Source organism: Ostrea edulis, chromosome 7 (assembly GCF_947568905.1).
Source record: "Ostrea edulis chromosome 7, xbOstEdul1.1, whole genome shotgun sequence".
Classification (NCBI taxonomy): Eukaryota; Metazoa; Mollusca; class Bivalvia; order Ostreida; family Ostreidae; genus Ostrea; species Ostrea edulis.
The window spans coordinates 12,501,406-12,519,080 of NC_079170.1; the positions used below are offsets into that span (position 1 = coordinate 12,501,406).

Consider the following 17,675-nt stretch of genomic DNA (forward strand, 5'->3'; position numbering starts at 1 on the left):
CAAACTCTGTGTACATGACGGGCGTAACGTTAACAGCAGTGTAAACAGTGCAATCGTCTTTATCTGTTCACTATTAAAAGATAAATTCACAAATTCACGACTATTCTTAAATGATATGACACTAAAATTAACTAGTTTGTGTCCACAATCAAAGTATTTAATGTACTCATGGGAGTTGAACGTTTTAGAAAAAAATGGAAACAAAAAATAATTACCGTAAAAAGGTGAAGCTGACAGTGCTCAATCATATAATTCCTGTATAAGAATAAAACATAAGTATAACAGCCACACGTCATATCTAGTAAATGGATGTAGGGATTTTGGAACCATGGTGTTATTTTGAAGGGTTCAGCAAATAAAAATAATTCACCATAGGAATTATCAAAATTTTGTTTACTACTTGATTTATTTTACATTGAAGTGTATGGGTAAAGCATGTTTTATCAAAGTATTTTCAAAAGAAATTATATATTCATACAAACCTCTTGGTAGAAAGTCACATACACCTTTTTTATGAAAATACGAAGCATTTATCAGTTACTGCACACATACTTAGAAAAGTAGATTGTTTTAATTTTTGTAAAGGACAGAGAGTTCTTTAAAAAATCTCAAGTGTAAAAAAGTAAACTTCTGAGCATTTATCTATTATTGTGTTATGTAATATCAGTCCCACTATCGAATAGACATATGGTGCTTTTGCTTTTGCTAAGTACTTCGTAACTAACTTGAAAATACGGATGCATATTTAATTGCTGGGATAAAATTCAGAAATTTATTTCAAAATTAAGGATTATCTCCCTTATGCATAGCTCTTATCCTCGGACGAATTTGGCTCCACTTGTTTGGCACGCTGTTTTACTTTTAGCTTCTATAAGTTTATTGTTATTTCGATTTCCCAAAATTTCGGCTTGAGCATCACTGAAGAGACATTATTTGTCGAAATGCGCATCTGGTGCATCAAAATTGGTACCGTACAAGTTTTACATTATGGCCCCTGGGTCGAGGCCTCTGTTGGTGGACTGTTAGTCCCCGAGGGTCTCTACAGCCCAGTAGGTAAGTACTTCGTTACTAGCTTGAAAATACGGATGTATATTCAATTGCTGTTATAAAATTTAGAAATTCATTTCAAAATTAAGGATTATCTCCCTCATGCATAGCTCTTTTCCTTGGACGAATTTGGCTCCACTTGTTTGGCACGCTACGCCACTCCGTAAATCCGTCATCGTATTTATTTATACGTATGTATATTTAATTGCTGTTATAAAATTTAGAAATTCATTTCAAAATTAAGGATTATCTCCGTCATGCATATCTCTTATCCTTGGACGAATTTGGCTCTATTTTTAGCACTCTCTTTTTCCTTTTAGCTTCTACAAGTTTATTGTTATTTCGATTTCCCAAAATTTCGGCTTGAGCATCACTGAAGAGATATTAATTGTCGAAATGTGCATCTGGTGCATCAAATGTTGTACCGTATACGTTTTACATCAATGGAAGTTTCTCTTGTTAATGGACAAAACGTTGTCGATAAAACTAATTCCCAATGGCACGAATTGTGTTCCTTTTTTAGCTGACCAGTTTTTATATTCATATGAAGCAGAATTTATTCAAAAACTCCTATGCGAGAAGAAAAAATATCTCGCTGTGACCTTCAATTCGACTTTTAAATATATCGATGACGTTTTGTCTATTAACAATGATAGCTTTCATTCATATGTCGATTTGATATATCCCTGTGAACTCGAAATAAAGGACACCACAGAGTTGTCCACTTCTGCTTCATACCTCGATATTTTATTGAAAGTAGACATTAACGGCAAACTGACAACTCAACTGTATGACAAATGGGATGATTTCAGCTTCTCCATCGTCAACTTCCCACATTTATGTAGCAATATTCCCTTATCACCTGCATATGGTGTTTATATATATCAACTGATTCGATATGCAAGAGCTTGTTCTGGGTATAGTCAGTTTTTAAATCGAGGTAAGCTACTGACAAACAAGTTGATGGTACAGGGATTTCAACAGTCTCGATTGAAGTCAACATTTCGCAAATTCTATGGTCGTTATAACAATCTAGTTCGTCAATACAACCTCGCATTGGGTCAAATACTGTTTGACGTGTTTCATACCGATTGTTAAGCCGTTCTTGGCATACTGATTTTGACTGCGGATAACTCCATTTACCTGATTAGGATATAGGGCTCACGGCGGGTGTGACCGGTCAACAGGGGATGCTTACTCCTCCTAGGCACCTGATCCGACCTCTGATGTGTCCAGCGGTCCGTGTTTGCCCAACTATCTATTTTGTGTTGCTTGTAGGAGCTATGATATTGATCACTGTTCGTCATCTTCAACTTGCATTTAAATGTCGAATTGAAGACCACAACGATACATCTTTTCTTCTCACGTACAATGTAGAAGTTTTTGAATAAATTCTGCTTCATATGAATATAGAAACTGGTAAGCTAATAACGAAACACAGTTCGTGCCCATGGGAATTCCAACAGACGGTTGGAAAACCTGACCATCAAACATCACGAAGATATTGTCAATGAGGAACTCTAACATGTCTTTTTATTCCAACTTCAGAGTACTTGTGCGTGGAATCAGAGTGGTGTTTAACAAAGCAATTTCTTGGATGACTGATCACTAGATATGAATGTTTCCGTTTTCCATGTTCGTTGAAGAATCAACTGTCTATGATGTCAAAGAGTCTAGTCTTTAATTTATCGTGAGGAATGGTCGTGTAAAGTGTTGAAAAGTCAAAGGTCTTGATGTTATTGATTTAGGAACAGTTTTGCGATTTCTGGTTTACTAAACGTTTATTAGAATTGTTTAGAATCCACATTGCATTGACACCACTTCTGCCAAATGTAGTCGAACTGTTAGTTTAAAGGTTTTCCTTCACAACCGTTAATATTCTCGGGAGGAGCAAAAAATGGGGTTTGGTAAAGCACTTACTTGATCCAACAATGTATCGTTATTTGTAAGAATTGTATGTAGTTTAGGAATCCAGTATAGGTACGGTAACTCATATTCATTCGACCCAATGACTTGGATATTAAATGTGTCTAAAACTGAAGCATGGTTTTGAAGAATATCATCTTTTGGAAAGGGAGCTGGAGTACAGTTACGATTACTATATGTAAAAGTGGAATTAATGCGAAATTCGTCTAAAACACAGTTGTAATAATGAGCCTTAGAAACAAAGACATTTTTGTTACATGCTTTGTCAGCTGAAACCAAAACATATTCCTCATGTAACCTACCTAATTGTTTTGTAACTTCTGGTCTATTAAACAAAAGAGGATAAATGGTAAGTGCTTTTGTTTTTATATGTCTTATGCGGGGTTTTATGTAAATGTACTACTCAATTTTTCATCGCTTTTCAACAATAAACATTTATTCTGATTTGAATTAATCGAAATTGCTTATTATCCTTTAGTTATACATTGAATACTCTGAGAGCAGGATAAACACGGACTGTGGATATAAGTACTGTTCAGCAGAGAATAATATGATGTAACCGTCTTCAGAATTTTTAAACTGTAAACAAGTGGAATTGCATGTACGTTGTTACTGTGTATAGAAGACAGACAACTGTTAAACACACATGTATCTTTCACACATGTGAATTTTTCAAAAATAAAATTGTCAGGTGCCTAAGAAGAGTATGTAGACCGGTTACATCCCCCGGTAGACATATATCTTCCTCAGGTATATGGAGTAATCTGTAGTCAAATTCAGTGTGCAAAGAAAGACCCTATAATTGTTGTTAATTCGTATATATTAAAGTAATTTCACCGTCTTTTTGATTAAGTATTGATTTATGTTTCTTTGCGCAGGTAGCATTGATTTAATGCATTTATTGCATGGACACCGAGATCCATGCAGATAACGTATGAGGGAAGTTAAGCCGAATGCACAAGTGTATACTATTTGAATCGGGATTCATTTGCTGTTATGAGAAAAACTTTAGCTAGATGATATGACCTCTATTTCTAGATTAGAGCCATAATAAAATTTGTTGCTGCCGTACAACATGGCGAAGAAATCAGCTTGGACATACACACGTATCTATGATGCGAATGCTGGACAACTCGCCTCCTCTCATGACAAATCGCCTTCTCTCAGGACAAGTCGCCCTTTCTCTTAAGCAACTCGCCCCCAATATTATATATATATATATATATATATATATATATATAGTGTGTGTGTGTATGTGTGTGTGTGTGTGTGTGTGTGTGTGTGTTTGTGATAGTACAAAAAACTACACTTAAAACCCTATAAAGATTTGAATTTCCATCTTATACTTTAACACAAATGGTAAATTCTAACAGAAAGTATACATATATTTAATTATTGCATTTGCGAAAAAAGTATATTTTTCATAATTAATTTGGCAAAGTAAATTATATTTACTGATCTTCAGGTAATTGGCTAAATGTCTCCAATACTGAGAACATTTTTTGGGGGATGAGAGGTGTATGTGTGTGTGTTTTATCGATACAGTATACAAAGTGTAAATGTGAAACATGGATAATCTGATACATGTAATTATCTTTTGATGCGTTTCTCAAGTAATTTCCGTTGAAAACTCATACGATTCTCATGTTAGAAATTTTATAACGGCTTTACTTTACTGATTCTTTTTACGCAACGAGTTCAAAGTGTAAAGTACTCTGGTGATGAATTCCTTAACTTTACAAGTAAATTGATAACAGCTTGGGGGAAATCAAACAATTAGATTTAACAACAGACGCAGAATATAGATAATCATACTACGTCATCCATAGACCAAGCTAATACTCTTCCTACCAAGAGCGTACTTGCTTCCACTGAACTTATATATTTTACATCTACATAAAGGTAATTTGAAGATAGGTTTGACATCATTACGTTTCGAGCTAGTGGCAGATGCAGTCATATGTCTTAATCAAATAAATAGAGTAATTCGTAGTTAAAATCAGTGCGTCAAGAACGGCCTAACAATCGATATGAATAAGTATCAACAAATAATCTACGATAAGGAAACTTCCAAACGTGTTCCAATTTTGTCAACAAATGTAGACATTGGGAACTATCGAGGAGGTAGATATGTTTTTGTATCAAGTGCCTTTGAAGCAAGAAACGAAAACGTCAATGAAGAAATTGACGATTGTTCGAATATTTTGCGTTTTAAATTTAACGGATCTTTTTTGTAACTTCACAATAAAGCAGCATGGGATTTGCAAGTTAATTACAAATCGTAATGATATCTTGCTTGTTTTGCTCACTGCATCTGATTGCTAAATTAAATCCATGTGCTCAGAAAACTGAAGTTTGATAGACGAGGCGAAAGTTCCAACAACTCAACAAACACGTGTAAGATACGATCATGTGTATAAGAAGAAAAAAAAACAAGCCACGATAAAGGTCACGTGCACAGACTCGATCCTTTAAGACAGAACAATATTTACCAATACAATCCAGGGTCTTCCTTTCTCTCACAATGGCACAACAAACAGATATACCACGAGTGTAACAGAATCTGGTCTTAGTTCTAGTATTTACACAGGAAAACGTTTATAAGTTAGTGAAAAACTGTAATAGCATGCCCACAGCGGCTTCAATATGCTTGTTTCTGATCATAAGAATGCATGTCACTTTAACATGATTCGTACATTTTCTGCGCTATCATTGAACCGGCATTAAACATTTTCTAGTGTCTGTATTCCTGTTGGATAAGAAATGATAGGATGATGTAATTATTTAGCATTGGGTACTGAGCTTTAAGTGTGAAATTCTAATGCCAGTGAAGATGGACCTGACCAGGCACAAAAAGTTCATCATGCAGTATTTGTTGAAATCCAGGGGCTTTTAACAACGCTAATGTTTTTCTTTATACGTGATATGGACAGTTACTACATATCACCAATAAAACAAACATACCATAGGAACTATCAGGCGATAACAATTACGTCATGGGATTCCCCATTTGAACGGAAATTTAGTGACTGTTTTTTGTTGTTGAAATTTTGGGGATATTCATACCAAAACGGCAAACAATGCACCATAAGTAGTAATAAATAATTAATTTGACAATAGAGTCACTCATATGAAGTGAATCTTCATGCCACCGAAGTGCACATTAACTACTTATTTGGAGATGACCTGACTCATCCACGTTACATATGTACATTGCATATTTGAGTTTTCATTGTCATTCAAACCTTTTTAAGGTGGATGCTGTGTACATGTATAATATTATTTGAACTCAATTGACCTGGATGGTTCTAAATAGTTATGTTTACTTGTCATTGACACATGTGCCCGAGATTGTTCTAGACCATGCTAGTTTTAGTAGGAATATTACATAATGGTTGCATCATTGTCTTTCAAGATTGTACTAGAAATCCATTCCTATTATATATACACTGAAATTCTTTTCAATCAAAAGTTCTGGTTAGACAATTCTATTCATTTTAATTTTTATACTGGGAACTAAGATTTTGGATAATTATTTTTTGTGGGTTTTGGATTTATTATCCAACTACCGTAAGTTAGTAATTTGCTATTGTTACAATCATCTTTCAATTATTAATTGTAAATTAATCTTATTCTTTGTATAATTGTCTTTTATTAGTAAATTCTGCTGCGCTATATTAAGGTTTTGTTCTGACCCATAGCAAAATAGAGTGAAAACAATGATCATTAGTGCTTTATTTTCATTATACCTTAGATGTGCTTTCATAAGAAAATCGTACTTATTGTCAATATTGAAAAAAAAGGTTTTAAGATAAATATATGATTTTCAAAGCTAGGTTTTGTTATTTATCATTAAATGGACACTGGCTAAGAAAGATAGCTCTCTAGAAATGTCAATGACAAGTAATATTCTTCTCATTTGTTTTTATGCAGGAACGCTTTTATCAGATGCCCTTTGTACGAAATCGTTCGCTCTTTCCATAATTGTCCATATGTTGAATAAGGTTATCAAATCTCTCTCCTCAAAAGGGATGACCTCATCAGAGTAGTTGACCTGGGGTAACACATCGCCCAGAGGAAATCCGAGGAAGGAAGATGCCTTTTCGCAACACACCTTGACTCGTCTATCGTAGAACATCCGGTCAATGTGTCTGATACCAAGTCGGTCAATCTTTGTCAAGAGTATCAGCTGAGGGGTACCTACAAAAATCATGTTGAGAATGTGAATATAACGAGCATTTATCAATCTCATAATTCCTATAAAGGATATACAATTAAGACTAGGACAATTACGGACCCCTGGATACACCAGGGAGAGGATCAAATGCTAAACTTGTCGACTATTCTGATGCAACATGCTAGTGGGTAAATGCTGTCTGATGTGTTTCATAACAATTGTTAAGCTTTAATTGAATTGAATACGGGTTATCTCGGTTACCTTAGGAAGATTTAGGATTCACAGTGAGTGTGACCTGTCGAGAGGGGTGCTCACCTCTCCTAATCACCTGACCCCACTTCAGGTGTTTGTAGTGGTTCGTATTTGCCCTACTCTAAATGTTTTAATCTTTATGGAATTTATAGGAATTATCTGTCTGTTATCTTTTTCAAGAGACATTCGATCTTGTGTGACAGTAGGTGTTAGGAAAACAAAGAACCTTCATTGCGATACATTTAATTTTTTCTATCCTTTATTTAACATTTTTGACTTCTCAATGTTAATGCCAGATCGTTAAAAATACTTTACACTGCCATACAAGGTGAGGATAATGAACAGTGATCAATTTCATAACGCCTATAAGCAATACAAACAAGAGAGTTAAGGAAGCACAAACTCCCGAATAGGATTAAGTGCCCAGGAGGAGTAAGAATCCCTTGTCGACATGTCAAACCCGTCGTGAGCCCTATATCTCATACATTGCTATTGCAGAAATATATTATTATAATTTAATTCTTATTGTATCCTTGTTTCTGTTTGGTCAAATTCCAATACTTCGTTCTTAATGAGTTCCTCATTAATATTCATAACTAACCGAAAACGAGGCTATCGGGTTTATCGGGTGTTGTCAACATATACAATATGGCGGAACATATGAAAGCGTCTAACAACTCGACCCGAGATTTGCAGCTTATTCCTGACGGTATAACATTCGGATTTGTAGAAGATTCCATCAAATCGACATCTTCAAGCCTGGGACAGAAAGAAATAAACAAAGGCTACAAGTATTTCAGTGAGAAATACATTTCTGATATAAAAGGTTGGTAGATCGATCGATCGATCCCTTAGTCACTAAGTTAGTGAGTCTTACTTTCACTAAAGTGTTTGGTAACGTACGCTTCGTAGCGACAATTATTTTGCATTTAAAAGTTTAGATCTTCAAGAACAAGTCACGTATAAATTTCTGCTTTGCCAAATTTCTCCTACACCCTAATTTATAACCAAATATTGCATATGTGATTATGCAAACAGCTTACCAGATTACATTAAAATGCCTCTGGAAAATCTTTTTCAAAAATCTTTTGCATTCCTATTTGTGCAAAGAAAATAATAATGAACTTTTCAATTTTAGAAACTGTCAATATATATAATACATAATGTACATTGTCAACTAAGAAACAATGCAACTAACTTGAAAGTAGATCTATATATCATCACAGTTTATCAGATACTCCAATGTGTACAAATTGTATTAATTCTGTTGAAAATGCCTACCATTACTTTTTTTTGTTTATCCAAATTATACACATTGCAGAAATGCATTGTTACAAGCCATACAAAATATTACAAATTGCTATTATCCAACAACCTACACTTGAACTGCTGTTATTATAGGGTAGTCCTAATCATGGAAAAAAGAATTAATATAAAAATATATGAAGCATCATTGCAACTAAACGTTTCTACTTCTACTATTGTTTTCCTCTTTCATGGTTATTTTCTTATTCATATATTAGATCTACATATGTACATGTGACAGGAGAATGTACATGTGACAGGAGAGGGCTGAAATAGGCTATGCCTGTTGACCAATCTCATTCACGTATTAGTGAATAAAATATTGTTGGTTTTTTTAAATCAGGGTACTGTATATAAAGCATAAGTAGAATAATGATTTATCGTAGAAGAAATATTGTTGATTGGGTTGTTGGCTTCACAAAAAGGCTCAGTAAGCAAAATAAAAAAAAGTTTATATGCCAATATTACATATATGTATATTTATATTAAAAATGTACGAGAGTCTACATATTATGTACAGGTATATATATATATATATATATATATATATATATATATATATATATATATACATGCATTACATATACATTATGGTTTTCAATCTCTTTTTTACAAATGTATGAATATTCTTGAATCCCAACTTTTGGTATGAGGTGGATCAAATCTGTTTACCTTTTTATGATTTACAAATAGTTGTCATGATTGAAAGGTGTATGCAAATAGATTATATACAATAATGATATTTATGACTATATGACAGTATACATATTCCCTATGCATAGTCCCTTGGTACCTTTAGTTGTTGATCAAACATATCTTACTTAATTGCAATGTTTATATGCCCCATTATTTGGCAATAAACTATCTGTATCTGTATATAAAGTGTAAGTACTCTCAAGGTGAGATCTGCCATGCGTGCAGCTAACCAGATACCTGGAAGGGGTCCCACTAGTGTGGACGTTACCCGGAATTCTGCACAGAAATAAAAAGGAACCGACAACAACAACTCTCCGGGGGGTGTTGGGTGTTGGGGGGGGGGTGTTGTTACCCAATATATTTTTCATTTGGATTACAAAATAACAAATAATATTTGAATTGTCAAAAAGGTGACTCTATGTGCCTGTACTTACATAGAGCAAGATCCTGCAATTTAATTATTCCTCCCCACACCCCTCCAAACACTATCCTGTTGCATCATTAGAATGGTTCTAGCTGATTCTGATAAATGTATTTATATCAAGTATTTTCAGTACTTCATTTTTTATTAGGGAGAGATTTAGAATAGGCTGTGCCTGCTGCCCAATCTCATTGATTTTGAATAAAATATTTTTTATGTGTGTACTATCAACATGATCAAGTGAATGCTTTTCTCTCAAAGATACGTAATATTGTTTGTACATACAATATATAATTGATTTCAGGATGTTTGGATACTAGGGTGCATCTATCAGTATATTATGCAGTTATTTCTGTACATGTTTAGTTTTTTGGGTTCACATTAGATTACAATTAAGTTGTTCATGATTATATTTTGTTCAGAAATAATATGAAATCTAATGTTCTTATGAAAACATAGAAAATTTACAATTGATTTTTCTTTACTCTTTAGTGTACCCAACAGACCTTGGCTGCTTGATACGAGCTAAATCCTATCGCTCACAAAGGAAAAATGAAGCACCACATGATGTAGAGGTATACATGTATATTCTTTTCAATGTCATTTGATAAGGGGCAGGATCAAAAGATCAATGTCGGTTAAAGATCTAAATTCAAATAATTAAAGGGAAAGAAGGAAAAAATCCTGTAAGTTTCTGCCATTCAAAATGGATTATATTTTAGTGGAAAAGGATGAGTGACTGTTAAAACCACAAAATAATATTACATTTTAATGAACATCTAATAGTGTTAATGTGTGAGTAAACAATAGAAAAGATATAGTTTTATTTATACTCATATGTTCTTACTTGTTAATTTATTAGTTTCAGGATTCATCATTTAGTTTCGGGGGGGGGGGGGGTCTTGGTGAAAACTATGTGAATTTAGTTTTTTGTCAGACACTAAACTTTTGATCTCACCCAACTGTGAATTTTTACAGGTTTCACATTTTATTTCATTTGATCATTCTCATCTCTCAATTTAGACTTATTACTATATATCAGTTATATATCTTTTGAATGTAATGAGTGTCTTATGTTATGAGTTCAGGGAGTAAATTTCTAGCATGACACATATACTGTGGTTCATGATAGTTGCACAAGTTACAAACCAGAATTATGCTCTCTGAACTAACAAAATAAGACATTCATTTCATAAGCATGCATAAAAGCCCTTATCTAATTTCATGTAATTGTAATATTTTTAACAAAATTTTCAATTTTACTATACAATGTATATATGCATGAGGTGCTTTGTAAGAATTACTGGGAGTGTTTTCTTTTACATGTGTGTACAATATTTCTCTATAATGTTATTACAGGTTGTAATCAGGAATGGTCCATCATATGACAGCAAAGCCAGCAACTGTTCTTGTGCCATTGGATCTGGAGGATGTTGTGGACATATTGCTGGTCTGCTATATTCGATAGCCCACATGAAGACAACTGGAATGTCAGCTATTCCATGTGATGTGGCCAAAACATCCCTTCCACAAACATGGCACATTCCAAGAGGTGAGAGGATTGCTGGGTCAGTGTCCGATGATGTCACAGTCCAAGGATATGACACAAAATTTCCACAAAGACAGACCAGAGGACTAAGATCTACTCTGTACAACCCAATTCCATCTAGTGCAGAGAAACTTGATGTTTATAAATTGTGTGAGAACTTAAGTGTAGTGGACAAGACATGTTTATTTCTCTCTAATGTCTCCTTAAGTGCCCAAAATAAGGATGTGGATACAAGATTTGGCAAATTCCCTAAAGGCTCTCCACTCGCCACACAACAAAAACTTCACAGTGACTATGTATTGAGTATTTTGGATGCAGGGGATTTTCCAAATATACCCATGAAAAATCACATGGATAACGAACTTCAGGTAGTCCTCAACTACAACAAGAGCATCCAATTCCAATCATTAACTTTATCAGAGAATGAATGCTTCGAAATAGAAAAAAGTACCCGTCTTCAATCCCAGGATCCAAAGTGGCACAGGATTCGAAAGGATAGAATCACTGCATCAGTAGCAGGGGACATCATAAAAAGAAGGAAAGGTAACTTGGGACAGCATACAAATAATTCTGTAATATATTTAATCAAGAAATGATAAGTAACTTGCCATATTATATCCTATAGTAATTTTCCCTGATTTACACCCATGAATCAAATTTGATAGTTATCTGTATTACACCATGTGTATTGTTACTATTGAAATGAAACAGATGAAATTTAGAACGATAAGAATTCTAATTTGATGATCTTTATGTTTATAATATGATGGAAATGTAGTTTTACTTTTCAGAGTATGGTCCACTAGTTGAAAGACTACAGTCAACTAGAAAGGTTGTGACCTCTAGCATGCGACATGGGATAGCCTGTGAGCCTCTTGCAGCAAATGCCTATGTTGAGGTATATAAAGACCTAAATTTAATATTTCTCTCACAATAGTTAGACCGACTTGCTAAAAACAAATTTCATTTCAATTTACTTTTCAGAAAATTGATGATAGCTGTAAAATGTTTTAAAAGTTTAATTTTCATTCAAATTTTTTGTCTTATAACTTCAGAAATGTCAGATAATATATGGATCTACTTATACAAGTATATCCTAATGCAAGTTCTAAAATTTGTTTTTAAAAAGTTCAAATTTCATTTGCAGAAAATGAACAATGACCTCAACATCTACCCTTGTGGATTAGTGGTGAATCCTTGGTCCCCATGGTTAGCTGCTACTCCAGACCGCAAGGTGTATTGCCCAACACTGAACCCCAAATATGGACTCCTGGAGATCAAATGTCCAGTAAATCCTTTGTCAGAATGCCAGTACCTCACCAAGGATGAAAATGGATACAAACTCAAGGAGAACCATGCCTATTTCTTTCAAGTCATGATGCAAATGGCAGTGACAGGAATGGAATGGTGTCATTTCTTTGTGTGGACCTCAGAGGAGAGCCATTTGGAATTGATTTGTTTTAATATAGACACTTGGAAAGTAATGAAAGCAAAGCTTGATGATTTCTTTTTCTACCATTATTTGAATTAAATATAATTGCTATTCAGCTATTTGATACTTTATTTTTGGTCAAAGCTTAATATATTTACTAGTAAATTACAAATGTACATGTTGATTCTTAGGAATTATATTATTACGGCAATACATGAGCAAATTCAGATGGCTGATAAAGACTTTGTTCGTTTTTATGGAATACTGGTTTTGACTGTGGAGTATTTGACTCATTTAGTGACCTTGACATTAACGATGACCTTATTAACCTTGACATTAACGAGGACCTTATTAATAAACTTCACTTGGGGATAAATTGCATCAGAATTGACCTCCCATACAAGTTTTATGGAAATATGCATAGTGCTTGACTTACATATAATACATGATTAAGTAATATAAATATTTAGGGTTACTTTGACCTTTACATGTACATGGTTTTGAATCTCTTAACTGACCTTCCTGCAAGTTTCATGAGAATGTGGTTCATTAATGAAAATGTAACTGACAGGCAGGAAAACAAAAGTGATTCCTTTGTAAAGATACTTGTGCATTACTTCAAGGAATCTACTTAGACCAATCTTTCACTAGAGGACCTTTAAACAATGTTAGCAAATTTGCTACTGTCCACAACTGGTTAATAGTACCAACCATTGATAAGGGTATAACACTATCAAAGAGATGGTACTCTTTGACCCGACGGATGTGTCTTTCCACATGTATCCTCAATTTTGCAATGATTTGTGTTTGTTCTACTTCTTGCTTTGTGAACTGGCCTTGACTCATAAGAAAGGGTGGGGTGTTGATTGAGATTCGAGTACCCTCTAAAACTTTGTTAAGAACAAAGCCTTTATCAGCCATGATAGAATCTCCACTTTCCAAAAGATCTATCAAACCACTGAGTTTTGTTATCTCAACATCTGACATAGACCCTGTAAACAAATTAGAAACAAAACTTAGAGCACCATGAGGGGCTATGCCCACTAGACCTTTCCATGTGTATGCACTTTTATAAGAGGAATAACATTTAGAACCAAGTGCAAGAGACGATGGTCTTTCTGTTTTGATCTCAGTACAATCAATGATGACGCGGGTATGTGGGTAGAGCGATTTAAATGACTTTGGCATTTTTTCATCTATCTGTTGTCTACTTGGCCATATGTTGATGCATCCCAATGCAAAGTATAAGAAATTTGCCCAGGTTATAATCTTCCTACTAACAGTTGAAACATGACAATTAAATCGAATGGCAAGATCTTGTTCCATAAGCCCACACTTCAGTCTACACAAGAACATAAAAAATTCATCAATGAGTAACATGTTTCTTTGCCTTCCCACAATGCTTTGCTCATTTACCTTCTCACTAGCTTGGTAGTAATAACTATGCAAAGAATTAGCTGCTGGTTTGACATAATCAAAAACTGCTGTAAACATTGACAAAGAAACAAAGCCAGTGTAAAAAAGAATCATGGCATTGTCAGCAGAAAATCTTTGCACCCCAAATCTTTCTATTTCAATTTTGTCTTTTAAACCTCTTATTTCATCTTCCCTTTTCTTTAATAGTTCTTCTAACTCCTTAATGTGCTCACTCTTCTTCTGTAATTCCTCTGTTTTACTATTTATAAAAGATTGATTCAACACTTTCAATACATATATATAAATAATACATATAGATTGATATATATACTCACATGTCATGACCTAGATGATCCAGCACCCAACTGTCCAGCAGTAAATGATCATGTTGTGAGTTAAATCATCCAAAATAGCTATTTACAATGACAAACTAATGCTCAATTTCATAAAGTATGTCAATTGCATAACCATCTTGAGAATGATTCATAATGAAAAAACATTCTGAATAAGTAATAAATCTGGAAAATAAAAAGCTAAAATATTGTGTCATTTGATTTATCAGTAGTATTTATATGACCTGTCATATACATTTTGTAATTGTATATAAGTAAGTCAGTACTATATTTTCTCAAACATTTCTCACATTAAACTTTTACATATCAAGAATAAAAGTATTAAATAATACACCTCATCAGAACTTTAGGCCAGTGAAAAAGATAATTGTTTCTTGTAACAAAAACAAAGAAAATAAATTATATAAAATTGTATTATATGTCTGTGCTGATACTCCATATGAATATTTTACTGTCAATTTCATGACTAACTTGGTAGACAACAAAAGGCTTAATGTATAGATTGACATTTTATAGAAATTACCCATCCTCATTTGTAGTCCTGTCCAAAGCATCTGTGTCAACCTCCATATTGTCCTCATTTTCAACATCATATGTTAGTTCCCTCCTTGCTCTTTTCTCTGGTAAAGGATGCTTGGATATATCCCGCCTTGGAGTTGTTTCATCTGTCCAGTTGAAAATGGATGGAACACTGCCTGGTTTCAATGTTTTTCTTAATGGTGTCCATTTAAAATCTGTATTCTTGAAATGTCGTGAACACACTACTGTATGCTCAGTTATCTGCAATGATAAGTCATGCTGGGTTCCTCATGTCACTTATGCTATTTGACCTAGTACTGAAAAGATTGTTCTTTAATTGCCAAATGTGATTATTATTAGGCACGTAGCTGCCTATATTTAACGCAAGTACACAATTGTGTACACACCATCTGCTAGAGAGATATACAATTGAAATATCTGTACCTCAAGAATACATCAGTCATTCAGAAGTCCAGTTTGAATTTCAAATCATGTCGAATACCACTTTAATGTACATCATATATGTACATGTCGTAGACATATCTAGGCTATTCTTTGTTATCAATGATATTCATATAAGTAATTTAAGATACATGCATAGCTTTATAAAGTTAATGTTTATATCAAATCAATTTTTTTTAAATTCTATGCATTTGCAATTACAAATTCAATGTAAACTAGCTTAATTAAGCTATTTCCATTAAGCTTAATAAAGCTATAGGCCTATAACTAAAACTATTGAGATTGTCCTGGACCTGTAAAAACAGTTCTGTATCAAGTGAAGTATGTGGATTATCATATAGATCTCCGAAATTTGGAACCTCAACATTTACAGGAGCGACCATGACCATGAGTAATCAGTTATTGAGCAAGTTGATCTCAGTGAGTGAAGTGCAAAGTTCTGGCTTATGTGTGATTCCCCTACATCAGATTATCAGCAACATCATCAGCTGATCATGAGATAATATTATGTAATTTCATTGTAAACTGAATTGTAACATTTGACATCATGGATCTATGTCCTCTATGAAACTTTCGTGCAACTATGGGCACATCCAGGTACAGTGTATTAGGCTATTATAAAAATACCGGTTGAATGCATGGTATGGTATACGCCTATATCGTAAACTTGCAGTTAATATTACGCCAAACCTTAAACAATGGGCCCGGGTCCCTCCTTATAGCATATATCCACGCCTTCTTCGTTTCATCTTGTGAAGGAAATCTGTGAAATGACAGCTCTGGATGGAGTTTACCGTTGCCGTTACACTGCGGAACACAACAGTGTTTCCCAGTCCATGCAGTCGCCATTGTTTACTGCGTAACCCTATAGCCTCGTTTTCGATTTTCTGGCGCGGCTTATGAATATTCTTCGAGAATGGAGTATTGAGGAACGCAGGTTAATTTTGTATAACTCGGATTGATATGGGGACACACCCCCTTGACAACCAGATGCCGGAGATATTTTTGTCTCTCTAAATTTACATCGCAGCACTGGTTTTTTTTTAGAAAATGAACGTGTACAATAAGATACTTCGGTTTGATACATATATTGTTTTCTCGTTGTCAATGTTAGCATCTACTTGTACACAAACCAGTGTTGTGAAACATCTTTCTCTGTATGATGGTCGAATAATAAATCAAAACAAAGATATTATATTCGAATTAATGATTTACCAAGTAAGCATTGTCCTGTTCATTTTGAAATATATTTCTCACTGGGAAAAGAGGAGGGGGGAGGGGATATTGCTTGATATGCCTTTCAAGAAAGGAAACAAAATATGCATACGTCACGTTTTATTGACGTCAGTCAAATTGACATGTTGATCACAATTTGCACTTGCTTCTGCATATTTTCTTGTGTTGTATTCAGTATTAGCGACAATGTTGCATCCTAGGGCAAGTTGTCATGAAAGGTGAAGATAACGAACAGTGATCAATCTCATAACTCCTATAAGCAGTACAAAGTAGATAGTTGGGCAAACACTGACCCCTGGACACACCAGAGGTGGAATCAGGTGCCTAGGAGGAATAAGCATCCCCAGTCGATAGTAGTAGAAATTTTCACAGAGTTAAAAGCCGCAAATTATTGCATTCTCTGATGTTTGAAGATTTATTTTGGGTAAGCCTAAACAATGCAATTTCCCGTATTTTCTCAATCTGTCAGACATGGAAGATGGATGCGGTGAATAGGAAGGATCTGTGTTCGCCCTACTCCTAGTTTTTTATTTTTTGAAAGATTTATGAGACAAGTTGATGGTACAGGGGTTTCAACAGTCTCGATTGAAGTCAGCATTTCGTAAATCATATGGTCGTTATAACGATCTAGTTCGTCAATACAACCTCGCATTGGGTCAAATGCTGTCTGACGTGTTTCATACAGATTGTTAAGCCCTTCTTGGCACACTGATTTTGACTGTGTATAACTCCGTTTACCTGATCAGAATACAAGGCTCACGGCGGGTGAGACCGGTCAACAGGGGATGTCTACTCCTCCTAGGCACCTGAACCGATCTCTGGTGTGTCCAGGGGTCCGTATTTGCCCAACTATCTATTTTGTATTGCTTATAGGAGTTATGAGA

General features: G+C 34.4%; 2 protein-coding genes across 2 annotated transcripts in view; one reads left to right on the forward strand and one right to left on the reverse strand.

The window, feature by feature from the left end:
- LOC125654246 (interferon-induced protein 44-like) overlaps positions 1-17,675 on the reverse strand; it is a 129,154-nt gene that overhangs the window by 53,685 nt on the left and 57,794 nt on the right. The gene's annotated exons all lie outside the window — the stretch shown is intronic.
- On the forward strand, positions 8,012-13,045 carry LOC125654283 (uncharacterized). Its single transcript, XM_048884135.2, has 5 exons — positions 8,012-8,228; positions 10,317-10,399; positions 11,184-11,916; positions 12,165-12,271; positions 12,521-13,045. The coding sequence occupies exons 1-5, from the start codon at positions 8,051-8,053 to the stop codon at positions 12,902-12,904; spliced, it is 1,485 nt and encodes a 494-aa protein (XP_048740092.2). The 5' UTR covers positions 8,012-8,050; the 3' UTR covers positions 12,905-13,045.